Source organism: Choloepus didactylus, chromosome 11 (assembly GCF_015220235.1).
Source record: "Choloepus didactylus isolate mChoDid1 chromosome 11, mChoDid1.pri, whole genome shotgun sequence".
NCBI classification, from domain to species: domain Eukaryota; kingdom Metazoa; phylum Chordata; class Mammalia; order Pilosa; family Megalonychidae; genus Choloepus; species Choloepus didactylus.
The window spans coordinates 80,620,366-80,644,130 of NC_051317.1; the positions used below are offsets into that span (position 1 = coordinate 80,620,366).

The window sequence follows — 23,765 nt, forward strand, 5'->3', positions numbered from 1 at the left end:
TACTTCTGAAGTTCTCTTAGAAGAAAATCAAAATATGGTATAAGAATTATGTAGGAAGGGGCTAATCTATCAGCATTATTTAAAATAATTAAAATTGTATCCAGCTTGATATTCAAACATATTAAATATGGTACATGTAAATAATAAACATATTTTAGAAAAGATTTTACAAAGAATTCTTTTTTTTTTTTAACGAAGAATTCTTAATATAGGAAGATGCTTATAACTTTTTTTTTTCTTTCACATTTCAGTGAGCCTTAAGGATAATTTTTATTGTGAAACTTTTTGTTGCTCCTTAAAACCTGGCACTTTTCCTTTATCTGGCATTCTTAGCCTTAGTCTCTATCCCTGGAGTTTATGGTCTTGGATAATCTTGCTAAAGGACTGTAGGTTTGCTCCAGGTGCATGAGGGTTAGGGAGAGGCTAGGAGATTGTTTTGTTGTCCAAAGGGCTATTTTGATCAAAACATGATTATTAGAAGTAATTATGAGGTGGAATGAAATTAAGAATTGTGGGCCTTACTTTTTAAATTTCTGCAGAAACAACACAAGAGGTATCCCCAGGGGTCACAGCAGTAGGAAGTAACCAGTCCCTATGGTTGCTTATTGTTTACACCTGACAGCCTGGAGCCTCTCCTAACAGACCAGGGAATCAGCAAACATTGGCAGATGGGACAAATCTGGTGTGTGGCCTGTTTCTGTAAATAAAGTTTTATTGGAACACAGTAAGGACAAATCAATTATCTACTGTCTATTGTCTGCTTTCACCCTAAAATGTCAGAGTTCAGTCCACAAGGTCCACAAAACATAAAATATTTACTATCTGGCCCTTTACAGAAAAAGTTTGCTGAATTCCTCCCCCAGACCACTGAAGGCCACTTTAGGGACTTGGACCTGGAACAAGGGGCTCCACTTCTGGTGGCCAGAGAGGATTAGTCCTTACAGATTTATGTCAGGTTGCATTAAATGGTTTTTTCCTTTAGAAATATTTATAACTGGATGTCACTAGGCTTAATCTAGCTTAGCCCCTTGCAAAATCTACCTCCTACATATTAAAAACAAAACAAAATAAAAGCCAAACAAAGCAACTTCAACCTCAGCCAAACAACCAACAGAACAAATGTTCTTAACACAGAGCAATGCCTGCACAGAAATTCCCCAAAGCACCTACCCATCAGTACTGCAAATGGTCTTCTTCTATACCTTGCCGGACTCAGTGAGACTCTACAGCGTAGTCACAGGAATATGATTCTACAGTGTTCTTGGTAATGCTAGCTCAAAGGATGGGACAAATCAGTATTTTTCCTAATAAAAACATAAGTTCTCAGTTTAAATATATATAATCAGATATTTATAACCACTCATGATAGTTCTCTCATTTTTTGCTGGGTGTCCATCTCTGTCTCTGGAGGTAGGGACACTATTTGAGCAAGGTGTCTGGCATACAATAGGAGCTTAGTAAATGTTTGCTGACAAAAGGAAGAAATAGAAGAAGGGAGGAAGGAAGAAGAGAAAAGAAGAAGAGAAAGTGGGAGGCAGAGAAGAAGGAAGGGAAGGAGGAGGAAGGCAGGCAGGCAGACAACTTGAGAATAACTTACAGAAGTAACAACAGTATGTGAAAAAAATTTAAATTAAAAAAAATGAAATCATATATACTAAGTGACTGCATCTAAAAAATAATAGTAATAGAAAAGAAGCCCAGGAGGAAATGTACAAAAATGTTTTAACAATACTTCGTTGTTTTTTCAAGAACCTGTTTTATAACAAAATAAAATTGCTCCTCCCACTAGAGGAAAACAAAAAAGATAATTTGTATTATTTAATAGATGCACAGGTGATTTAAATAAGCCTGTAAGAAAATAGGTTTGATGTCCATTTTGCATAAACTATTTTTATCCTAAATGATAGGAATGCTCTATTTTCTAAATTACTTCGTTCTTATTATAAAAGTAGTACATACATTGTCTATATTGAAGATAATATAGAAGATATAGAGGAAAATAAAAATCATTCATTAGAAATAACTATTGTTAATATTTTGATGAATTTACGAGACACAAACACACTAAATTAGTTTTACCTACTTGTGAACTTTACATAAGTGGAATCATTTAATGTATATTTTTCCTTCTTTTGCCAACCTTATCCTTCTGAGATTTATTCATATTCGTGCATACAGCTATTTGTTCATTTTCATAGTTGTGTAATATTCCATGACATGAAAATAATTCGCTTATTTTTTCCTGTTGATGGGTATCTGGGATGCTTCCAACTTGGGGCTCTTATGGCTAAGTTACTATCTCTATTCTTATACATATCTCTTGGTGCCATGTGCACACATTTCTGCTGATGAAAATCTTAGTGTATATTCAATGTTAGTAGGCAACTACAAACTTTTCCAAAGTGTTGGTACCAATTTACACTCACTTTAGCACTGTATGAGCATTCTCACTGTTTCCCATCCTTGCCAACATTCATTACTGTCATTGATTCTTAATCCAGGTTACTGTAATTTTTATTTCCAGAATACCTACTTGGTTCTTTTTTTCCCCAACATTGTCCATGAATTTAGTTCTTTTTTATAGTTTCTGGTCAGTGCCAAAATTATCAATCTTATTTTAATTTCCTTGAACGTGTTAAACATAGTTATTATAAGTGTTCCTGATAAATCAATCATCTGGATCACCTGAGAGTCTGTTTCTGTTGTCAATCACATTCTCTTGTCTCAACAGAACTTTAACAGGTAAAGAGACTGAATCTGTAATCAAAAACCTCCCAAAAAAGAAAAGTCCAGAACCAGATGGTTCACTGCTGAATTCTACCAAACTTTAAAAGAAAATTTAACACCAATCCTTCTCAAACTCTTCCAAAAAATAGGATTACTTCCTAACTCATTCTATGAGGCAAGCATTACCCTGATACCAAAGCTAGATAAAGACAGCATGAGAAAAGAAAATTTCAGACCAATATCCCTTAGAAATATAATACAAAAATCCTCAACAAAATAATAGAAAACATGCTCCAACAATATATTAAAAGGATTATATACCATGACCAAGTGGGATTTATTCTAGGAATGCAAGGAGGGTTCAACAGAAGAAAATCAACAAATGTAATATAACACATTAATAGAATGAGGGGAAAAAAATCACATGGTTATCTCAATGCAGAAAAGGCATTTGACAAAACCCAACATCCTTTCATGATAAAACCACTCAGAAAATTAGGAATAGAAGGGAACTTTCTCAACATGATAAAGGACTTTTATGAGAAACCCTCACAGTAAACCTCATAGTCTATGGTGAAAGACTGAAAGCTCTCCCCCTAAGATTGGGAACAATATAAGGATGCCTTCTGTCACCACTGTTATTCAACAATGGTGAAAAACAGGCAAGAGAAAGAAATAAAAGTTGGAGAGGAAGAAGTCAAATCATCCCTAGTCACAGATGATACACTCCTATATATAAAAAGTCCCAAAGAATCTAGAAGAGAATTATCAGAACTGATAAACGAATTTAGCAAGTTACAGGATACAAGTAAACACACAGAAGTCAGTTGGGTTTCTGTACTCTAGTAATGAACAATCCGAATTGGAAATCAAGAAAACAATTCCATTTACAATACCACCTAAAGGAATAGAATACCTAGGAATAAATGTAACCAAAGAGGTGAAAGACTTGTGTACTGAAAACTACAAAACATAGCTGAAAGAAATTAAAGACCTAAATAATGGAAAGACATCCTGTGTTCATGGACTAGAAGACTTAACACTGTTAACATGTCAATACTGCCTGAAGCAATGTACAAATTCAATTCAATCCCTATCAAAATTCCAGGAGACTTTTTTTTTTTTTTTTTTCAGAAATGGAAAACTTGATCATCAAATTCATGTAGAATTGCAAGGGGGCCCAAATAGCCAAAACAATCTTGGTGGAGAAGAACAAAGTTGGAGGACTCACACTTCCTGATTTCAGAACTGACTACACAAAGCTACCATAATTAAAACAGTGTGCTACTGGCAAAAGTATAGACATATAGACCAAAAGAACAAAACTGAAAGTGCTGAGGTAAATCCACACATCTATGGCCAGCTGATGTTCGATGATGGTGCCAAGTCCATTCAGTGGAGGAATAATAGTCTCTTCAACAAATGGTGCTGGAACAACTGGAAATCCACATGGAAAGAATGAATATGGACCCCCACCTCTCACCTTACACAAAATTAACTGAAAAAGGATTGATGACCTAAATATATGAGCTTTTACTATAAAACTCTTATAAGAAAACACAGGGAAATACCTCAGAACCTTATAGCAGGCAATGAATTTTAGACTTTAATCAAAAGCACAAGCAACAACAACAAAAGTAGACAAAATAGACTTCATCCAACTTATAAACTTTTGTGGAAAGGACATTATCAAGAAAGTGAAACAACAACGTACAGAATGGGAGAAAATATGTGGAAACCATATATCTGACAAGGATTTAATATCCAGAATATATAGAATAGGTAATAACAGGTAAGAATTATATAAATATGATAAAAGAAAGCAAGAAATAACCTTAATTGAAACAGATAACTTGCCAATATAAACTGCAAACCATTGAAGTAGAAAAAATGAGGAAGTAAGGTGTTCTTGCAGATGAGCCAGGTTTTATTACAACAACATGAAAATAATTCCCTACATTATTATTACAGAAAATGTATTTCCTAACTTGAGATGTTGAAACATTCATTCTTATTCTAGTACTTTAAAACAACTTGGAAACCATATCTATGATAAAAAGAATTGAGGATGGATTGGAATAAGAAATTTTAATACAAAAGACTATAGAAAAGTTATGTAATTTGGGGGGATAATTTCAGAATAAGACTGAAAAATAACAGGTAAGTCAAAGGTAACTAATCTCAGTATATGATTTTTAACAACATAAATTTATCATCATTGGACTAGAGTCACCCTTTCGGCTTTAACAAGATCCCTGTATTTCATGCACCTCCATTAATATAATAATATTTGATTTTAAGTTTGTTAAAAGGAGTTTCAAATCTCTTGTTATACACTTGCAATTGGTTTTACCACTTTTGCACTATTTTGTGCTATTGCACTAAAACCGTTTGACTAAGTACAAACTTGGATATGCTATAATACTGAATAGACAGAGACAAATGCTAGCCCAACCCTTCATACTCTTTTCACTCACAAAACACACTTTTGACTTGGCTCTCTTTCTTCAAGCTTCACCAAATAACATTAATAAGAGAGAATGGGAGGGAAGAAGATCCAGCACAACCAGGTTCCAGGCAATGAAACAAATATCACAATCAGATAGAACTAACAGATAGATCAAGGAAAAGGAATGGAAGGCAAGCAGATATGGATACAAGAAAGCAGTTAAGAAAATAAAAATATCTGGAAAAAGAGAAGAGGAAAAAATAAATAAGAACAAAAAGTTTGAGAGAATAAACAATTCTGACAGAACTAGCAATAGGATCACAGTCTGACAAAGTCCATATTTAGGTTTAAGGCATCTCTGACTATTTACCTCAAGGACAAAATTGTTCTCTTTCAGCATTTGGCAAAACAAGACAGTTCTATTGGGAAAAATAACAGTGAAAAGAAGGAAGAAAAGAGGAAACAGAAGTGGGTAAAGGAGGAAGAGAAGGGAAGGGGAGAGGAAAGGTGGTGGAAAAAGGAGAGGGGAGAGAGGGAAGGATATAGAAGTAGTAATTCAATCAGCAGGTTGGCCATCAGCATCACACCACTGATAAATAGTCAAGGCCCTAGTTCCCCTTACTTAACACAGCAACTCCTCAAAATATAATTTATGCAAATATGGAAAGCAACTCTCCTGGGAAAACTACTTTTCTATCTTTTGTTGTACCTCTGTACAATCCCCAACTATGAAATAACCAAGCTTGGTAAACACTTCCAATCACCAGGCCAATAACAGATAAACTCCTCACCTTGTCTTAGCAAACCTTCTTTATGTTTCTCTCTCTCTTCTTCTAGGACCACAAGTACCAAAAGGAGTTAATTCAGGCTGCTACACAGTGACAGTGTTAGTGACAGGTGAAACAGAGAGAGGCCAATTTACCCATACATAGGCTAGTAGACGTTATAAAAGAGGTACCATAGCATGTGCAGTGTGTTTAAGGGCACTAGGAATGCCATCTATTTTAAATATCTACCTCCACTTTACTGGCTTACCAGTGCACTTGAAATGTTATCCATTAGAAAAATCTAACCTTTAGGTTAGGATTTTCTATTACCAGGATTCTCCATGTTAAAATACAATCAGCCAAGGAAAGATAATAGATTAGGTCTCTGACGCGTCCGATTGTTTTCCATTATAACACCAAGCTGAAACCAGAGCCGTGTAAGAATACTGGTGAATAAGGTAATACTGGGCATACAGAGAGGGTCATGAAAGCCCTAGGCACTGGGAAAAATGGAAAAAGAGGAAACAGAAGCAGAGGAAGACTGAAAAAGAAGGTAAGCTCAGAAACAAATTAACCAATTCACAATTTGGTTTCAGACTGACTGGAATAGTCAATCCCCAAGAGGGATATTCCCAGGGCTGCAGTGGAATATGAAGCAATACCAGCTCTATCTTTGTTACCAGAAAGCCTGGGAAAAGCTGGAAAACACTCCCCTAGACCAGTGATTGCCAAAGGAACGTATCAAACATACCACAGAAGACTTCTAAACCTTTCTGTTCCTCCACTCACATTCCTGACTCCAGCCCAAACCAACCGAAAAACTGATGGGGGATGGAGATGGACTTGTGAAGTTTGAAAAAGCTCCGCAAATGATTCAAATAATTATGACATGCATCCTTCCCTTATAATGACAAGTTCCTTCTTCCATCTAAGTCTAGCCAAACCCCTTTTCTACCAAAACACAATGCAGATTCAGCACAGTATCTTTCAGTCCAATGGCGTTATTAAAAATTCTTACATTTAAACAGATACATGATTTTATTGCCACCTAGTGGAGAAAACAGAAAACTACAAGCTAAATAGAAAATAAGGAATCTAAACGTATCCAATATTGTGTTTATACTCTGACAGCCTAACACAGTTTGCCGAAGTGTGATATGCAAGATGATTTTAGGTAGCATAATGATGAATGATATTTTTACTTGCATTTATTTCAATGTATATTAGAACAATCTATAAAAAAACACTTCATAATTTCACAACTATTTACTGTATAAGATAAGGCTAAATTAATGGTAATTTTAAAAAGTAAACAGATGTTTTAAAACATATTAAATTATAATATTACACAGTGGCACTGGGATATGGCAAAGTTATAAAGTGACCCACAAATGACTGAAGTTTTGGAAAAAGTAGTCTAAGCTGCTCCTTCTAATGAAAGACAGTTTTCCTCGCAGTGTCTTTGAGTTTCATTTATGTATATAAAGTGAAGTAATCAATATTTTAGTGGAAAAAACAATATTTTAAGGTACTCACACTTTTTTCTCATCAAATTATAATTCCTGTCTTCTTAAACATAGAAATTATTTCACAAGTAAACTAGCTTTATTCAATACTAAGTCCCTGTAAGTATTTGCCTTCCTTTAAAAATGCTTACCTAGATAGTTATGACATTATTGTAAATAGTTGATTCCCTCTGATTTTGATAAGTTTCATTATAGAAAATATGTTTCCATTTAATCTACACAGTTAAAATTTTAGAAACTGTGTGAACTTCTGCCAACTTACTGTACTGGAATGCGCCTTAATGACCTATGTTCTATTGTCATAGTGGTCAATTATTTATCATAGAATTTAAAGGTTTCATGAAAACTCTGAGTATTCAATCAGCATTCATTATAGTTCTTGTATTCAATGAAGTTGGAATGTACAGGTGAAAACTGCAAGATTCATTTCATTATCGTCTCTGATAGCCACTAAAAATGACAATGATAAATTTCTCATGTGGTAAATTTCACATTGCCATCACTAACTGCAAAAGACACTAAAATGTTAAGTCTCTGGAAAATGGAAACAGGATTATGAATCCTCCCTCATCATCTGGATTGGGACCCACTGTGACCTTAACAGAATTAGGACTCTGTAGGCATGGAATAGGTTGTTGAATATTTAGTGAGTATTTACCTAACAGTGTCTGCCACACTCTCTCACCTCAAGCACCCAGTTTCTCTAAGGATAAAATCCCTGTTATGGGTTCCTATTTATTCCTTCAGAGATAGTTTACACATACTGTATCATATACAATCTACTGATTCACCTTTACTCAAATGGTGGCACACTATACACATTGCTTTGTACTTCACTATTTCACTTATCAAAATAAGTTGAAGGAGAACCTAAGATGGCGGCTAGGTGAGACAGGGCAAAAAAACACATCCATGAAAAATACTAGATAAAAACCAGAAAGTGACCCAGAACATCACTTCCAGCGATGCACCAGCCGGACAAGGTCTGCTAAATCCACAGGGAATGTGCATTTGGTGAAAGCAGGAGCCTGCATTCTGAAATGAGTGAGTCAGCCAGCTGAAAGTCCAGCAGCTGCGCTGCGGTGTGGGGAAACGGTGGGCTGGAGTTTGAAGATGGACTAGTTCTTTAAAAAAAAAAAAAAAAAAGCCCGGGAGCAGCTGCAGATACGACAGGGAGAGCCGTGCAGTGAAGCACGGTGGGAGTGGGCTGGGCTAACGCCTCGGTGTCTGGCGTGGAGGATACCTCTTCCCACACCCACTGCTGATTGTCTCGAGACCAGCGGAGCAGACGGGAGCCAAAAGGAGAAAAAAAACACATTCCTTGCAGCCATCTCCCCAGTGGGTGTGGGAAGCTCCTGCCTGGGGCCGGACCCACAGCCCAGGGCCGTGCCAAGAAACCCAGTGTGACGGGGAGTCTTTCCCACAGCACTGCACACACGCCACAGTATTGGCCGTGGACAGTGGCCTTTAGTGGACCCACGACTGACTGTCCCGGAGCTGGGGGAGCGGAGCTGTGTGAAAAGGGGGAAGTTAACGCATCCCAATCAACCATCTTTGAAGTGGGCTGGGAATGCCCCTGCACGGTCCGGCGACCCAGGGCTTCCCTGGAGGCCAGTGCACACTTGTGATGTGGCACAGCCCTCCCTCAACAGAGGTCCTGGAAGAGCACATCTGGGAAGAGGAACCCACCCGGAAACCCCAGGGACCCTACACGAATACCAAGGACTTGTATGTCAGTGGCAGGGACAATCTGTGAAAAGACTGAAATGAAGGCTTAGGCTCCTGCAACAGCCTTAAATCTCCGGGAACACCTGGGAGGTTGATTATTAAAGCAGCCCTGTCTTCCTAACCACCCAGACACACACCCCACATTCAGGGCAGACAGCACCAAAGACACACCCAAACTTGGTGCACCAATTGGACCCCATAAGAATCAGATCCCCACACACCATAAAGACAAAGTTGGGATGAAGTGACTTGAGGGGAATAGGTGACTCATGGACGCCATCTGCTGGTTAGTTAGAGAAAGTGTATGCCACCAAGCTGCAGTTATGACAAATTAGGGATCAAGTAAAGCAAATGCCAAGAGGCCAAAAACAACAGAAAATCTTAAAGCATATGATAAAACCAGATGATATGGAGAACCTAAACCCAAACACCCAAATCAAAAGATCAGAAGACATACAGTATTTGGCACAATTCATCAAAGAACTACAGACAGGCAACAAGAGCATGGTACAGGATATAAAGGACATAAAGAAGACCCTAGAAGAGCACAAAGAAGAAATTGCACGAGTAAATAAAAAAATAGAAGATCTTATGGAAATAAAAGAAACTTTAGGCCAAATTAAAAAGACTGGATACTCATAATACAAGATTAGAGGAAGTTGAGCAACAATTCAGCCTCCTCGAGGAACAAAGAACAGAAAATGAAAAAACGAAAGAATGGGGAAAAAATCGAAAAAATTGAAATGGATCTCAGGGATATGATAGATAAAATAAAACGTCCAAATTTAAGACTCATTGGTGTCCCAGAAGGGGAAGAAAACGGTGAAGGTCTAGAAAGAGTTTTCAAAGAAGTTGTTGGGGAAAATTTCGCACCCTTCTACACAACATAAATACATAAACCATAAATGCCCAGTGAACTCCAAATAGAATAAATCCAAATAAACCCACTCCAAGACATATTCTAATCAGACTGTCAAATACTGAAGAGAAGGAGTGAGTTCTGAAAGCAGCAAGAGAAAAGCAATTCACCACATACAAAGGAAAAAACTTAAGACTAAGTAGTGACTACTACGCAGCCACCATGGAAGCGAGAAGGCAGTGGTACGACATATTTAAAATTCTGAGAGAGAAAAATTGCCAACCAAGAATTCTTTATCCAGCAAAGCTCTCCTTCAAATTTGAGGGAGAGCTTAAATTTTTCACAGACAAACAAATGCTGAGAGATTCTGCTAATAAAAGACCTGCCCTACTTCAGATACTAAAGGGAGCCCTACCAACAGAGAAACAAAGAAAGGAGAAAGAGATATAGAGAAAGGTTCCATAATATTAGATGAGATGCATTTTTTAAGCCATATAGTAACCACTGAATATAAGTTTGGCTTTGTTATCATCATACTCATCATAAGACACAGCCCTATATTAAATTATTTTTAATTCCATATTTCAGAGAGGAATAAACAGACATTGCAGAATGGTGACATTATGAAGAAGAAAACATACTTGGTATCACATCCTATTCCATGTTACCATTTCTTTCACTCTATTTCAAATGGATAACTCAGGTTTATGATATGGCATTCTTTCTGAAACACTAGCAGTCAGAAGATAAAGACACTTGCCCCACTTTTCTGACTTGCTGATTGTAAATGTGGTCATCTCACTTAACTTGTAAGATGACTCTTAGTTTCCTAATTGATAAAACAGGAATTAGACTAAGAATAATTAAAAACTATTAAATTTAAGTCTGAAAATATAGACTTCTTTTGAAAATCCAAAGGAATACTCTTACACTTTTTGAGACCATTGAAAAATGTATATTCTCAATTATGTTTTATTGGTTGGTGTAGATAAGATGCCATTGTCTGGAGACAGGCATGGGATATATAGAACAAAGGCATATAGAGAGTAGTGTTGGTGAAAATGTCTATTTATATATGGAGAGACATCTGTTACTGTAATCATTGAACCACTAAATTTAAGTGGCAATTATTAACTTCTATTTCATACACTGAAACAAAAGAACATTAATTGTGGACCCAAGATTTGCTATTTATTGCATAGTTAATGGAAAATACTGAACCATTTTAGCTTCTGAGTTCAGATAGAGGGTTTGACAAAAAAAAACTATTTACTCTCTGATCCCTAAGCTTGTATAGTTTACAGTGAGATTTCCTATAAACAAAACAAAATTATTTTCAATGCATTTAGTTCCTTGTTCAGATAAAAATAATTTGAATAGCAAGGGTTATGTGTAGGCATGTTTGTAAATATACAAAGGAGGAAGAAGGGGAAGTATTGATCTGCATTCAGATTTATTCTGCAACCTATGTATGGTGAAAATAGTGCAACAATATCCTCATCTGTAAAATTTATAACATGGCCACTATTTTGTGATATCAAATAAGATGATTATAAATATCTGAAAATTAAATACTATTCTGAGACTTTAAAAAAAATGGAGGCGCATATAGGGAAAAAATATACCTATTGCAAACTAATTACAGTTAGTAGTATTTTAATGTGTTTCTATCAACAGTAACAAATGTACTATACCAATACTATGAGTCAACAATGGAGGACAGGTAGTTAGGGGTATGGGAGGATTTGAGTTTCCTTTTTTTGGTCTGTATTTCTTTTCTGGAGTAATAAAAATGTTCTAAAAACTGAAAAAAAAAATTAATTGTGATAGATGCACAGCTGTATGATGGTACCGGGGGCAACTGATTGTTTGATTGTACACTTTGGATCTTTGGATAATTGTATGGCATGTGAACAATCTCAATGAATAAAAAAATTAAAAAAAAAAAAAAGCTTCTCAACTCTTATGAAAGACATAAACAAACATGTCCCAAGAAGTGCAATGTACTCCAAGCAGAATAAATCCTAAAAGACCCAATCCAAGACACATACTAATCAGAATGTCAAATGTCAAAGATGAGAGAATTCTGAAAGCAGCAAGAGAAATGCAATTCATCACATATAAGTGATCCTCAATAAGACTAAGTGCTGATTTCTGTGAAACCATCAGAAACCATGGAGGCAAGAAGGCAGTGATATAATACATTTAAGATACTGAAAAAGAAAACTTGCCAGCCAAAAATTCTTTATCTGGCAAAACTGTTCCTCAAAAATGAGTAAGAGTTTAAAATATTTACAGATAAACAGACACTGAGAAAGAAATACTAAAGGGAATGCTACAGACAGATAGGAAAAGACAGGAGAGAGAGGTTTGGGGAAGAGTGTAGAAATGAAGATTAGCATTAATGGTAACTAAAAGGGTACACAGGTTATCAGGAGATAGAAAGGGGATAGAGATAGGGCATTTGATGCCAAAGGAGTACAGAATGTTCAACAGGATTGACTGTATAGATCCAGAAATGGATAGCAAAATATTGTGTGATGGTAGCACAATATTGTAAGCACAATGAACAAAGATGACTGTGAGTACAGTTGAAAGAGGAAGAAGTGAAGGTTATCTTTCTTGCTTAAAAGTCTCCAACTGATTGGATTAAATCCAGCTGACTGAATTCTCTCATTGCAGAAGACACACCCTTTGTTGATGTAATCAGTCACAGCTGCAGCCAACAGACTGATGATTTAATGAACCAGCCTACATGTTTAGTAATCAGCCACAAATGTCCTTGCAGTAGCAGTTAGGCCAGTGCTTGCTTGACCAGACACCTGGACACCATCACCTGGCCAAGTTGACACATGAACCTAACCATCACAGTCCACCTCTTGTCAACTTGGCAGTTATACATATCACCTTAAACCATACTTTATCTCTAAGTAGAGAACAATAACAGGCATATATTTCACCTAACAATACTCCTGTGTACAATGGGAAATGCACTAAACCTCTCGAGAATAGGGTACAAGTCCTTGGATGACATTAACTCTTAAACTTAATTTCCTTTAATTTAAATTAGTTCCTTTAATATAAAAAATGCAAAATGAACAATACAGCTTATGTCATATGATAAGGGGATAAGATAGAGAAGAAAACTAAGATATTTGCTTTATAGATAAACACAAACATACTCATAGCAAAACAAGGAGGAAATATTCACGCCGTCATAGTCCTCATTCCTGTAACTGGTCATGTGGTCATAGTTCATATTTATGAGTACCTTCTTCCACTACCCATTCCATGTTCCCTTTACCCTCAGCAAGCACTTAGGGCTGTAGTTCTTTCCCTGGTGGGGTAACCCAAACCTTCATTCCTAAAGTTTCTTGGCCATTGGTAGTCCTGCCTGGATTGGGTTGTTGCAGTTTTCCATTGACTTTAATCACAGGGCACAGTAGTACTAAGAGATATCCTAGGGGATCTCCTGTATTCTTCTTTACCTCCATTGTGTAGTTGCAGTGCTATTTCCCCTTGATAGTCAGAATCAATCACCCCAGCCAGTACAGTAATCCCCTTCCTTACCTGTTGATTTAGAGGCATAAGAAGCCCAAAGTGGCCAGGTGGCAGTCTTAACTTCCAGTTCAATGGAATTATTGTGTTTCCTGGTGGAAGCACTCCTACTTGTGGAACCAAGACTTGTAGACCAGCTGAGTTTAAGCTTGCAGGGACTGGAAGCAAAAATTTTCCTAGGGGATCACTAGGAATGATAGTGAGTGGTGCCACTCCTGTTTCCACCCTTTGATTCCTGGACCCATGAATCCTGGCTATGGGAGAAACAGCACCATAGAGTGGACGCTGATTCAGAGCATACACAGCCTCCTGGAGAACAATGCCCCAGCCCTGCAAGGTACTGCCACCTAGTTGGTTCAGTAATTGAGTCTTCAACAGGCCATTCCACCATTCTATCAACCCAGCTGCCTCTGGATGATGGGGAACATGGTAAGACCAGAGAATTTCATGAGTATGTACCCATTCCCTCATTTCATTTGCTGTGAAGTGGGTTCCTTGATCAGAAGCAATGCTGTGTGGAATACAATGATGATGGATAAGGCATTCCGTAAGTCCACAGATGGTAGTTTTGGGAGAAGCAATGCATGCAGGGAAGGCAAACCCATATCCAGAGCATGTGTCTATTTCAGTAAGAATAAACTGCTGCCCCTTCCATGATGGAAGTGGTCCAGTGTAATCAACCTGCCACCAGGTAGCAGGCTGATCACCTTGGGGAATGGTGTCATATTAGGGACTGAGTATGGGTCTCTGCTGTGGCAGATTGGGCACTGAGCTGTGGTTATGGCCAGGTCAGCCTTGGTGAGCAGAAGTCCTTGTTGCTGAGCCCAGGCATAACCTCCATCCCTATCACCATGACCACATTATTCATGAGCCCATCAGGCAATGACAAGAGTATCTGGGGAAAGACGCTGACTGGTATTTACAGAATGGGTCATGTTATCTACTTGATTATTAAAATCTTCCTCTGCTGAAGTCACCCTCTGGTGAGCATTCACATGGGACACAAATATCTTCATGCTGTTTGCCCACTCAGAAAGATCTATCCACATACCTCTTCCCCAGACTTCTTTGTCACCAATTTTCCAATCATGTTCCTTCCAAGTCCCTGACCATCCAGAGAAACCATTAGCAACAGTCCATGAATCAGCATACAAACGCACCTCTGGTCAATTCTCCTTCTAAGCAAAATGAACAACCAGGTGTACTGCTAAGAGTTCCATTCACTGGGAGGATTTCCCCTCACCACTGTCCTTCAGGGATACGCCAGAAAGGGGCTGCAGTGCTGCAGCTGTCCACTTTCAGATGGTGCCTGCATATCCACACCCGAGTTTTCTCTTTCTCAGTCAACTGATTGTAAGGCACTCCCTAAGATGCGATAGCTGTAGGCAGGGAAAGAGAAGGTAAGGTGGAAGGAATGGGGGCCATGGGCATTTGGGCCACTTCCTCGTGTAACTAGCTTGTGCTTCAGGACCCACCCAAGCTCTATCTCGTATATATCATTTCCATTTTATGATGGAGCGCTGCTGTGCATACTCAAATTTATGGCTTGGCAGGTCAGACAACACTCAGCTCATGACAGGTAACTCAGGTCTCATAGTAACTTGGTGGCCCATGGTTAAGCATTCTGTCTCTACTAGGGCCCAACAGCAGGCCAAAAGCTGTTTCTCAAATGGAGAGCAGTTATCTGCAGAGGATGGTAAGGCTTTGCTCCAAAATCCTAAGGGCTTGCACTGTGATTCTCCTATGGGAGCCTACCAAAGACTCCAAACAGCATCTCTGTTTGCCACTGACACTTCCAGCACCATTGGATCAGCTGGATCACATGGTCCAAGTGGCAGAGCAGCTTGCACAGCAGCCTGGACATATCACAGAGCCTCATCTTGTTCTGGTCCCCAATCAAAACTAGAAGCTTTTCTGGTCACTCAGTAAATGGGCTGGAGTAGCACATCCAAATGAGGAATATGTTGTCTCCAAAATCCAAAGAGGCCAACTAGGTGTTGTGCCTCTTTTTTGGTCACAGGAGCGGCCAGATGCCAAAACTTATCATTCACCCTAGAAGGGCTATCTCGACATGGCCCACACCACTGGACACCTAAAAATTGTACTGAGGTTGAAGGCCCCTGTATTTTTGTTGGATTTATCTCCCATCCTCTGCCATGCAAATACCTTACCAACAAATCTAGAGTAGTTGCTACTTCTTGCTCACTAGGTCCAACCAACATGATATCATCAATATAATAGACTAGTGTGATGTCTTGTGGGAGGGAGAAACGATCAAGGTCCCTGTGGGCAATATTATGACATAGGGCTGGAGAGCTGATATACCCCTAAGGTAGCACAGTGAATGTAAATTGCTGGCCTTGCCAGCTGAATGCAAACTGTTTCTGGAGGTCCTTACTAACAGCTATTGAGAAAAAAGCATTTGCCAGATCAATAGCTGCATACCAGGTACCAGGGGATGTGTTGATTTGCTCCAGCAATGATACCACATCTGGAATGGAACATCAGCTGCAATTGGAGTCACCACCCAGTTGAGCTTCCGATAATCCACTGTCACCCTCAAAGACCCATCTGTTTTCTGCACAGGCCAAATAGGAGAGTTGAAAGGGGATGTGGTGGGAATCACCACTGCTGCATCCTTTAAGTCCTTAAGAGTGGCACTAACTTCTGCAATCCATCCAGGAATCTGGTATTGCTTCTGGTTTACTATTTTGCTAGGCAGGGGCAGTTCTAGCATCTTCCATTTGGCCTTTCCTACCATAATAGTCCTCACTCCATGAGTCAGGGAACCAATGTGAGGATTCTGCCAATTGCTGAGTATGTCTATTCCAAGTATGCATTCTGGAACTGGGAAAATAACCACAGAATGGGTAAAGGACTCACTGGACCCACTGTGAGACCAAGCTGAGCTAAAACTCCATCAATCACCTGACCTCCATAAGCCCCAACTCCGACTCGTGGACCAGAATGATGTTTTGGGTCTCCTGGAATTAACATCACTTCTGAACCAGTGTCTAATAATCCCTGAAAGATCTGATCATTTCCTTTTCCCCAAAGCACAGTTACCCTGGTTAAAGGCTGTAGGTCCCCCTGGGAAAGGCTGGGAGAAAGATTAACAGCATAAATTTTTGGCAGTGCAACAGGGTCCTTCCCTAAGTGTACCCAGCCTTCCCCTCATTCAAGGGGTTCTGGGTCTGTAAACTGTCTCAAGTCTGGGAACTGATTAAAGGGCTGTGACTCCCTGTTTTTGTAATCCAAGGCAGACTTTTGTTCACTTGACCTAGAATTCTTCTGCTTATACAGATCAAACAAGAATTTAGTAGACTGCCCATCTATTTTACTTCTAGGTACTCCATGATCTACTTGCCAATGCCATAAGTCTCTGCAAGTCAGATTATTTTGACTGCTGCCTTGAGCCTGTTTTCCATTATGGTAGCCATGCCCACCTTGCCTTTGGCCATTAACTGCTGCTATTTGGCTTCTGCCCACTCAGGATCCTATTATCCCCACTGTGTTTAAGGATTCCAGCTCAGTGACAGCAGTTCCCACAGTAATATCTGATCTACACAGAAGGGCAACTACAGAGCTCTTCAGGGATGATGGAGCTAGTCTCAGAAATTTATTCCTCACAGTTCTGGTAAAAGGTGTGTCCTCTGGACATTCCAGGGGTGTGTGAGCAGGTCTTCCATGATAAATCCACTCTAACATTTCAATCTTCTAAGCCTTTGAATCCCCTTCTCTACATTATACCAGGGCAGTTCTGGCATTTCAACCTCTGGTAACGTGGACCACCTTTTGATTCACATTTTAGCCAACCACCCAAACAGTTAACGCCCTTTCTAACCCCTCAAGCTACAACAATGAATGCAGATTCTCTGCTTAATGGGTTCATATCAATAAATTCAGCCTGATCCAACTTTATATTCCTTCCACCATTATACCACACCTTTAATATCCATTCTCACACATATTCCCCTGATTTCTGTCTGTATAAACTGGAAAACTCATACAGTTCTTTTGCAGTATAGTGTACTTCCTCATGGGTCACACTTTGTACCTCACCCTTCGGTGCTTGTTGGGACTTTAGTCTAGCTATAGGTCTTGAAGCAAAGACTGGTGGTAGGGGTGGGTCATGAAAAGAATTAGAAGTATCTCTCAAGCCATTTACCTCAGGACATTCCATTGCAGTTTCATCTTGTGAAACAGGATTAATCTCTCCAGACAGAGGAGTGAGGACTGCTTCCTCAGGGGAGGTGATTATAGATTTAGTAGGCACTGAAGGGTTAATCTCTTAAGGTGGAGTTTGGATGGCAGGTTCCTCAGACTGGAGTTCAGGAAGCTGTTTCCTCAGGGCAGACTGGAGGTGGGGGGGCTGTTTCCTTAAGACAGCCCACTACAGGTAAATCTAACAATGACTCAGCAGAATCTGGGGTTCCAATGTCCTCACTGCCATTATTATCAATCCATACATTCTCATCCCAAGTTTCAGGATCCCATTCTTTTCCAATCAATGCCTTTATTTTAATAGCAAACACCCTGCAAGGTTGAGATTTTAGTTTACATTGTAAATCTGCTACTTGCACAATGAGACTCTGGGTCTGGCTTTCAGAAATCTCAAGTCTGTGTCTACAGGAAATAAGATTTTCTTTCAAGGCACACATAGAAACCCTTACATCTGTCATATGGTGCTTAAGTTTCAAACTGGAAGCCTTTAGCTTATCCCTTTCTCTTATGACTTTATCCAGTGTATCCAAGAGCAACAAGCCAACAACATTATACCTCTTAACTCTGGAAAACTCTGTTAAGGTGTCAAAAACACTGTCACCCAGAGCCTTACTTCATACAAGAGTGTGATTAGGAGAATCAAATGGTGATATTTTGCTTATCTCCATTGCCAACTCACTCCATGGACTGTCAGTGCCATCTTGATTATTGAGTCATTAGCGCCTTTGAATCTAATCAGAGTAGAAAACCAATTGTAAAAGCCCATTATAAGATTTTATTTCTCAAGAACCCTCATGGTACCAAGCTGTATTAGTTAGGGTTCTCTAGGGAAACAATCAACAAGAGATACCTGTAAGTATAAGATTTTATAAAAGTATCTCACGCAACTGCAGGGATGCACGAGTCCAAATTAAATTTTAAACACTTACCTTTTAGATCTTAGATCTGATGAATCAAACTGAATATTCATAGGTCCAGGATTTACTTCATGATCTACTTCAGAGATGAGACGATGCCTGGAATCGTTATCCATATTTGCCATTTTTCTCTAAGTACTGAAGAAGTTAATCCTATATAAATCACAAAAGATAAATAACTTTAAGTTTAATTAAAATTATTTTATTATTCATAATTAATACATTTACAGTATAAAAAACTGTAAAACTATTGGAATTTGCTGAAGATATCTTAATGAGACATGTACATGCCTGAAATATTTATTTGCATCAGAAACTTGCTAAGTTGGAGTGGAGTTACTTCTTACTTCTCAGCTTAATAAAAAATAAGTGGGTAATCTATTTCCAGTAATAAATCAGATTAGGTTCTTTGGACCCATCTTCCTGTAGAAAACAACTAAAAATACTGGATCAAATATTTAAAAGAACATCTTTTGGAAAGTACAGACGACATGAGGAAAATCAGGCCAATTTTTAGGTGAAGTTAAACCTAGAGGGGTAAATGGTTCAAGGAAGCTGCTTCTGCCCTGAGGACATTTGCTTCAGACCAGGAAAAACTGGGCTGAAGTTTCCAAGGCCTTGTGAAGCAGTGAAGCATTAGAGAAACAACACAAAGCCTAGGGCTCACCCAGGGTAATGAATTGGTATGAGAAGAAATCATCTTTCATCCCCACTTGTCCCCATACAATACAACTGGGACTACAAAGAGCTATACCAACAGTGTAGGGGCTAACAAGAAGTAAACTCACCTCACTCACTCACAAGGGAACTACAAAGCAAGTTTTCTTGATCCTGACCACAGTGTGGTACCTGCATCTGTGTGTTTGTTTTTCCAGGGTTGGGGAGGGAGGGAGGTTGTTACAATGCTTTGTTGCCAGAAGCTAATAATTTTTTACCATAAACTGCACCTCATGTGGATTTGCAAGGTGGTCAAAGAAAATTGAAAGCTGTGAATTTAATTTAAAGTTTACTTGTTTGGTAGCACTTCTAGGTAGCTGGCAGAAGCAAATGTAAATCCTTCTTGTGAGGATACACCATCATCCTAGGCCTCAAAGAAGTCATGCTAACAACCTTACAAGGACAATGAACAGTAAAGTACACAATCAAAAATAACCTACCAGGCAAGGAAATAAAGTACCTTGAGTCGTGAGAACCAGAAGAAACAATACCAGAAACAGATTCACTAGGAATTTAAATACAAATATTTTCAGAGTAAGATTATAAAACAATTATGCTTCCTAGGCTTAAAGAAATAAAAGGTAGAGATCTTCAAAATGTGACTTAGTGTATTTCAAAAAGAGCCAGAGTGAATTTAGGGGGGTTGAGGGGGGAAGAAAATACAACCGGCAAAATTTAAATCTCAATGGATGGTTTTAAAATTGAAAAGGGAACTAAGGAACTAGAAAAATAAGTCAGAAAAAATCATCCAGAATGCAGCAAAAAGAGAAAATGTGGAAGAAAACAGGAGACATAATGAGAAGGTCTAACATGCATTTAGTTGGAGAACCAGAAAGAGAGAAGAATATGGCTGAGATAATATTTAAAGAGATAATGATCAACAGTATTCCAGAATTCATAAAAGATACAAACCCACAGATTCAAGAAGTCTAAAGAATTACAGGCAGAATTAATAAATAATCTTACAGGGTTAGGGAAAAAAAAGAATTAAAATCCCAGACATCCACTGACCCCTTCTTCCCCTAACACACAAAAAAAGGTCAGATGAAGGTCTTGGAATTAATGTGTTCTAAGGTCTTTGTATCGTCTAGGAGGAAAGTAAAGATATTTATCAACATATCAACATGTTGCAATTTTTAAGGTAATTACTACTAAAATAATAGAAAACAGTGCATAATCTAAAATCTAGTAGAGGGGGAAAATAAAATAATTTTAAAATTAACTGATATAAAAGAAGGCAAGGAGAGAAAAGGAAAACATAAAATAGGTAGTACAAATAGAATAAGTACAAAATAAATAAGGTCCTCCAATTCTTTCTTAAAAAGACTCTAATCCAGCTATCTATCCAGTTATTCCACAAAACTGCTATTGCTAGATTACCAATAATCACTTGGTAAACCAAGTTTTCATCTCTCAGTCCTTAACCTACTTGGTCTTTCAGAAACATTTGCCACCAGAGGTCATTCTCCTCCCTGATACACTATATCACTAGGCTTTCAGGTTTTCTCCCTACTTCAGAGGTCTCTCCTTCTATATTTCCTTAGTTGTTTGCTCCTGTTCTCCAAGACCTCTTAAAATTGTCTTGGTCCTCTTCTCTATCTACCTTCAATTTCTTGGAAAATCATGGTTTTAATACCATCACTTGTGTTGTCTAATACAATACTCAAAAGTCACATGTGGCTACTTAAATTTAAATTAGTTAAAATTAAAAATTCAGTTCCTTAGTCACACTAGCTGTATTTGGCATGGTGGAACTGTAACCCATAACAGGCTTTGAAATTTGCTAACTATTTGTTGAATAGTACTTTGAAAGTTATCAAAGTACAATTCATATATATATGTTATATTTCACATTAAAAAAATGTAAAAAACAAAACAAACAAACAAACAAAAACAAAAGAGCAAGTAAATCCAGCATGCCTGATTTGGCCATATTTTACACACTTCTGTAACAGTATGCCAATATAAAAGCAAATCGAACCATACCATTAAAAAAGGCATCCTGGTGAAAGCAGTTACAGTATGCATACATTTTCTTCTATACAAGGCTATAACTGCTATTAAGTCTAGTAACAAACTTATCTAAACCTCTTCCTTATGAATTGCTTGATGGTCAGCCAGTAGGAGCTATAATGCTCCATTGATGTGACAGTTGGAACAGGCTTCCAATCTGATCAATAAATGCTTCAAACTGTTAATTTTGATAGTGCAGGAGGACAATGTGTTCTAATAGAGAATTTACTAGCTAAAGCAATGCTATGGCACCAAATAGCCTCTCCTTCCACACATGGAACACTTAATGCTCTTGAGTTATATTTAGATAGTAAGAAAGAAAGAATACTAGCAAAGGACTGAAATGCATGTGTATTATAAAATCCAGGCCTGATGGAAATTTATAACCTCAATTTTTTTTTTTAGTTTCATGCCTATATATCCTTTCCAAAAATGCTTTTATATTACTTTAATTTGTAATTCAAATTGGTATTACTATCTTCCTAAGCTAAGTATTTCCTTTACAGTAAATACTTAAAGTATTATAAAATCAGAGTTAACAGCATATTTTTAGAAATATGTATAACTAAGATATGGAGTATTTAAGATTGTGAGAAGAAATCTTAGGCTAACTGTTCTCAGAGCTACAGTGGGCATAAAATGGGGAAGGGCAGGTAATCTTTATTTTCTGATAGTCAAAGAAACTATAGGTGACATATTTTTGTCTTAATACAACATTTGTACTTGTAAGGCAAGGAAATTTGTCTTCGAGTAAGACAAGGTGAGTTTGTTTGACCTGTTGAAGAGTTACAAAACTTTTCCTCTGGTGGTTGCCTGTTACCTGCAAATGTTAGATCTCTGTCATATCTTTAGACATTAAAAAGAAAAAAAGAAGGGAGAAAAGTCTAGGGTTACTGATTTACAGAGTTCAACAATGGATAAGGCATTGCCTGGGAGTCATGAGGTTTTAGGTTTCAGTCAAGCCTACCACCAACCGGTTGTCTGATGGTGAGCGAGCCAGTTTCTTCAACTCGATGGACCTCAGTTTTCTCACCTGTTAAAGTGAAGAGAATGTGTTTGACTAGCTACTCTCTCCTTTCAGCTCTACCATTCTATGACCAAGATGTCAAGCCACTTACTCTCTGTAAGACACCCACTCACTGCCCCACAATTCGGTCGTGTGAAATGATTGGTGAGGGGGTTAACAGTCATATCCCTCCCCACATCTGTGATCTTAGCTCACTTAAAGCACAAAGGGATTTCCTCCCTCATCTCCCCTCTCCGTCTCTTCTCTATTTGGGATAGAGAATTGTGACCCTTCCCGCAATTTCCCCATCTCTCCAGCCACCCTAGTGTTCATTTACCGTAGCCCTGCCCCTTCCCTACGGTTCCAGCAGACATCGACCCCCCACACCGTCCTCGAATTCCCTCAGCCCCCAAGGGAATCCTTGACTTTCTAGCCCAGGAACCTGTGAACAGCGCGCGCCTTCCCTGGAGAGCGGTCTTCGCTGCTCCCGACTTGGGCCTCACTGCTCCCCCAACGAAGCGACGGTTCCAACGCACTTCACCATAGAACTTCCCCGGGTGACAGCCGGCTCTGCCGCGAGCTCAGCCCTTCCGGCCGCCTCCCTCAGTTCCCTTTTCTCCCTCCCGAGGAGTGTTTGCAAGATGAGGGAAAGTGCTCTACCTGAGCAGGCCGAGCCCTTAATTTCGGAGGAGAACTGGGAGGCACGGCGAAGACCCTTTCCCAAATCTTCTCCAACTTGCGTAGTGGGGATTTGCGTTCCCCAAACCGGAAGAAGCAAAGACCCAGGTCACGGGGGCCGGCGGTGGATGGAGTTCTTAGCGTGCCAAGCCGGCCGCAGCCGCCAAATCTCCCGCCGCTGGGGACTACAACTCCCAGAGAGCTCTGCTACAGTCAGCACCCTGCTAGCCGCAGAACCCGGCCCTCGATCTGGAAAGGAAGGGCAGCCGCGCGTCCCTCCCGGTGAGTGTCGCTGCGGGGAACCGCTTCCTAAAGTTGGCGGAAGTCTCAGGTCCCCGCAGGAGGCCTTAAGGCATCTAGGGATCTCTTGCTGCTGTGACTTCCCTGACCTCCCCAGCCGCCACTTGAAATAGGACTGATGTGGTACCTCCTCCTAGGATTGATCTCCCATACTTCTTTCTTTTCCCAAGCCTTCCAAGTTGGAGAGCTGTTTTCTCGTCGCCGACTTAGTACTTACGGACACCAAAGGCAGCTGATTTGGAAAAGAACAAAGTGTTGGGCTGGCATTCTCCTTCCCAGTCTAGACAGTTGGGTTT

At 39.0% G+C, this 23,765-nt stretch overlaps 1 protein-coding gene across 7 annotated transcripts in view; it reads right to left on the reverse strand.

The window, feature by feature from the left end:
* Nucleotides 1-23,346, reverse strand: part of SLC38A9 (solute carrier family 38 member 9) — a 103,589-nt gene extending 80,243 nt beyond the window's left edge. For 4 of the 7 annotated variants that reach the window (XR_005210953.1, XR_005210954.1, XR_005210952.1 and 1 more), the window contains exons 1-3: nt 23,152-23,346; nt 22,453-22,518; nt 18,768-18,908 (exon numbers count right to left, since the gene is read on the reverse strand). Coding sequence is in view for 3 of the 7 variants with exons in the window: in XM_037799223.1 (XP_037655151.1) it covers nt 18,768-18,880 (113 nt within the window). In the remaining 4 variants the exon portion in view is untranslated. Of the gene's footprint in view, nt 1-18,767; nt 18,909-22,452; nt 22,519-23,151 lie in introns of those variants that run through there. The other 3 variants (XM_037799224.1, XM_037799226.1, XM_037799227.1) reach the window with 3 other exon arrangements.
* Between the last annotated feature and the right edge of the window lie 419 nt (nt 23,347-23,765).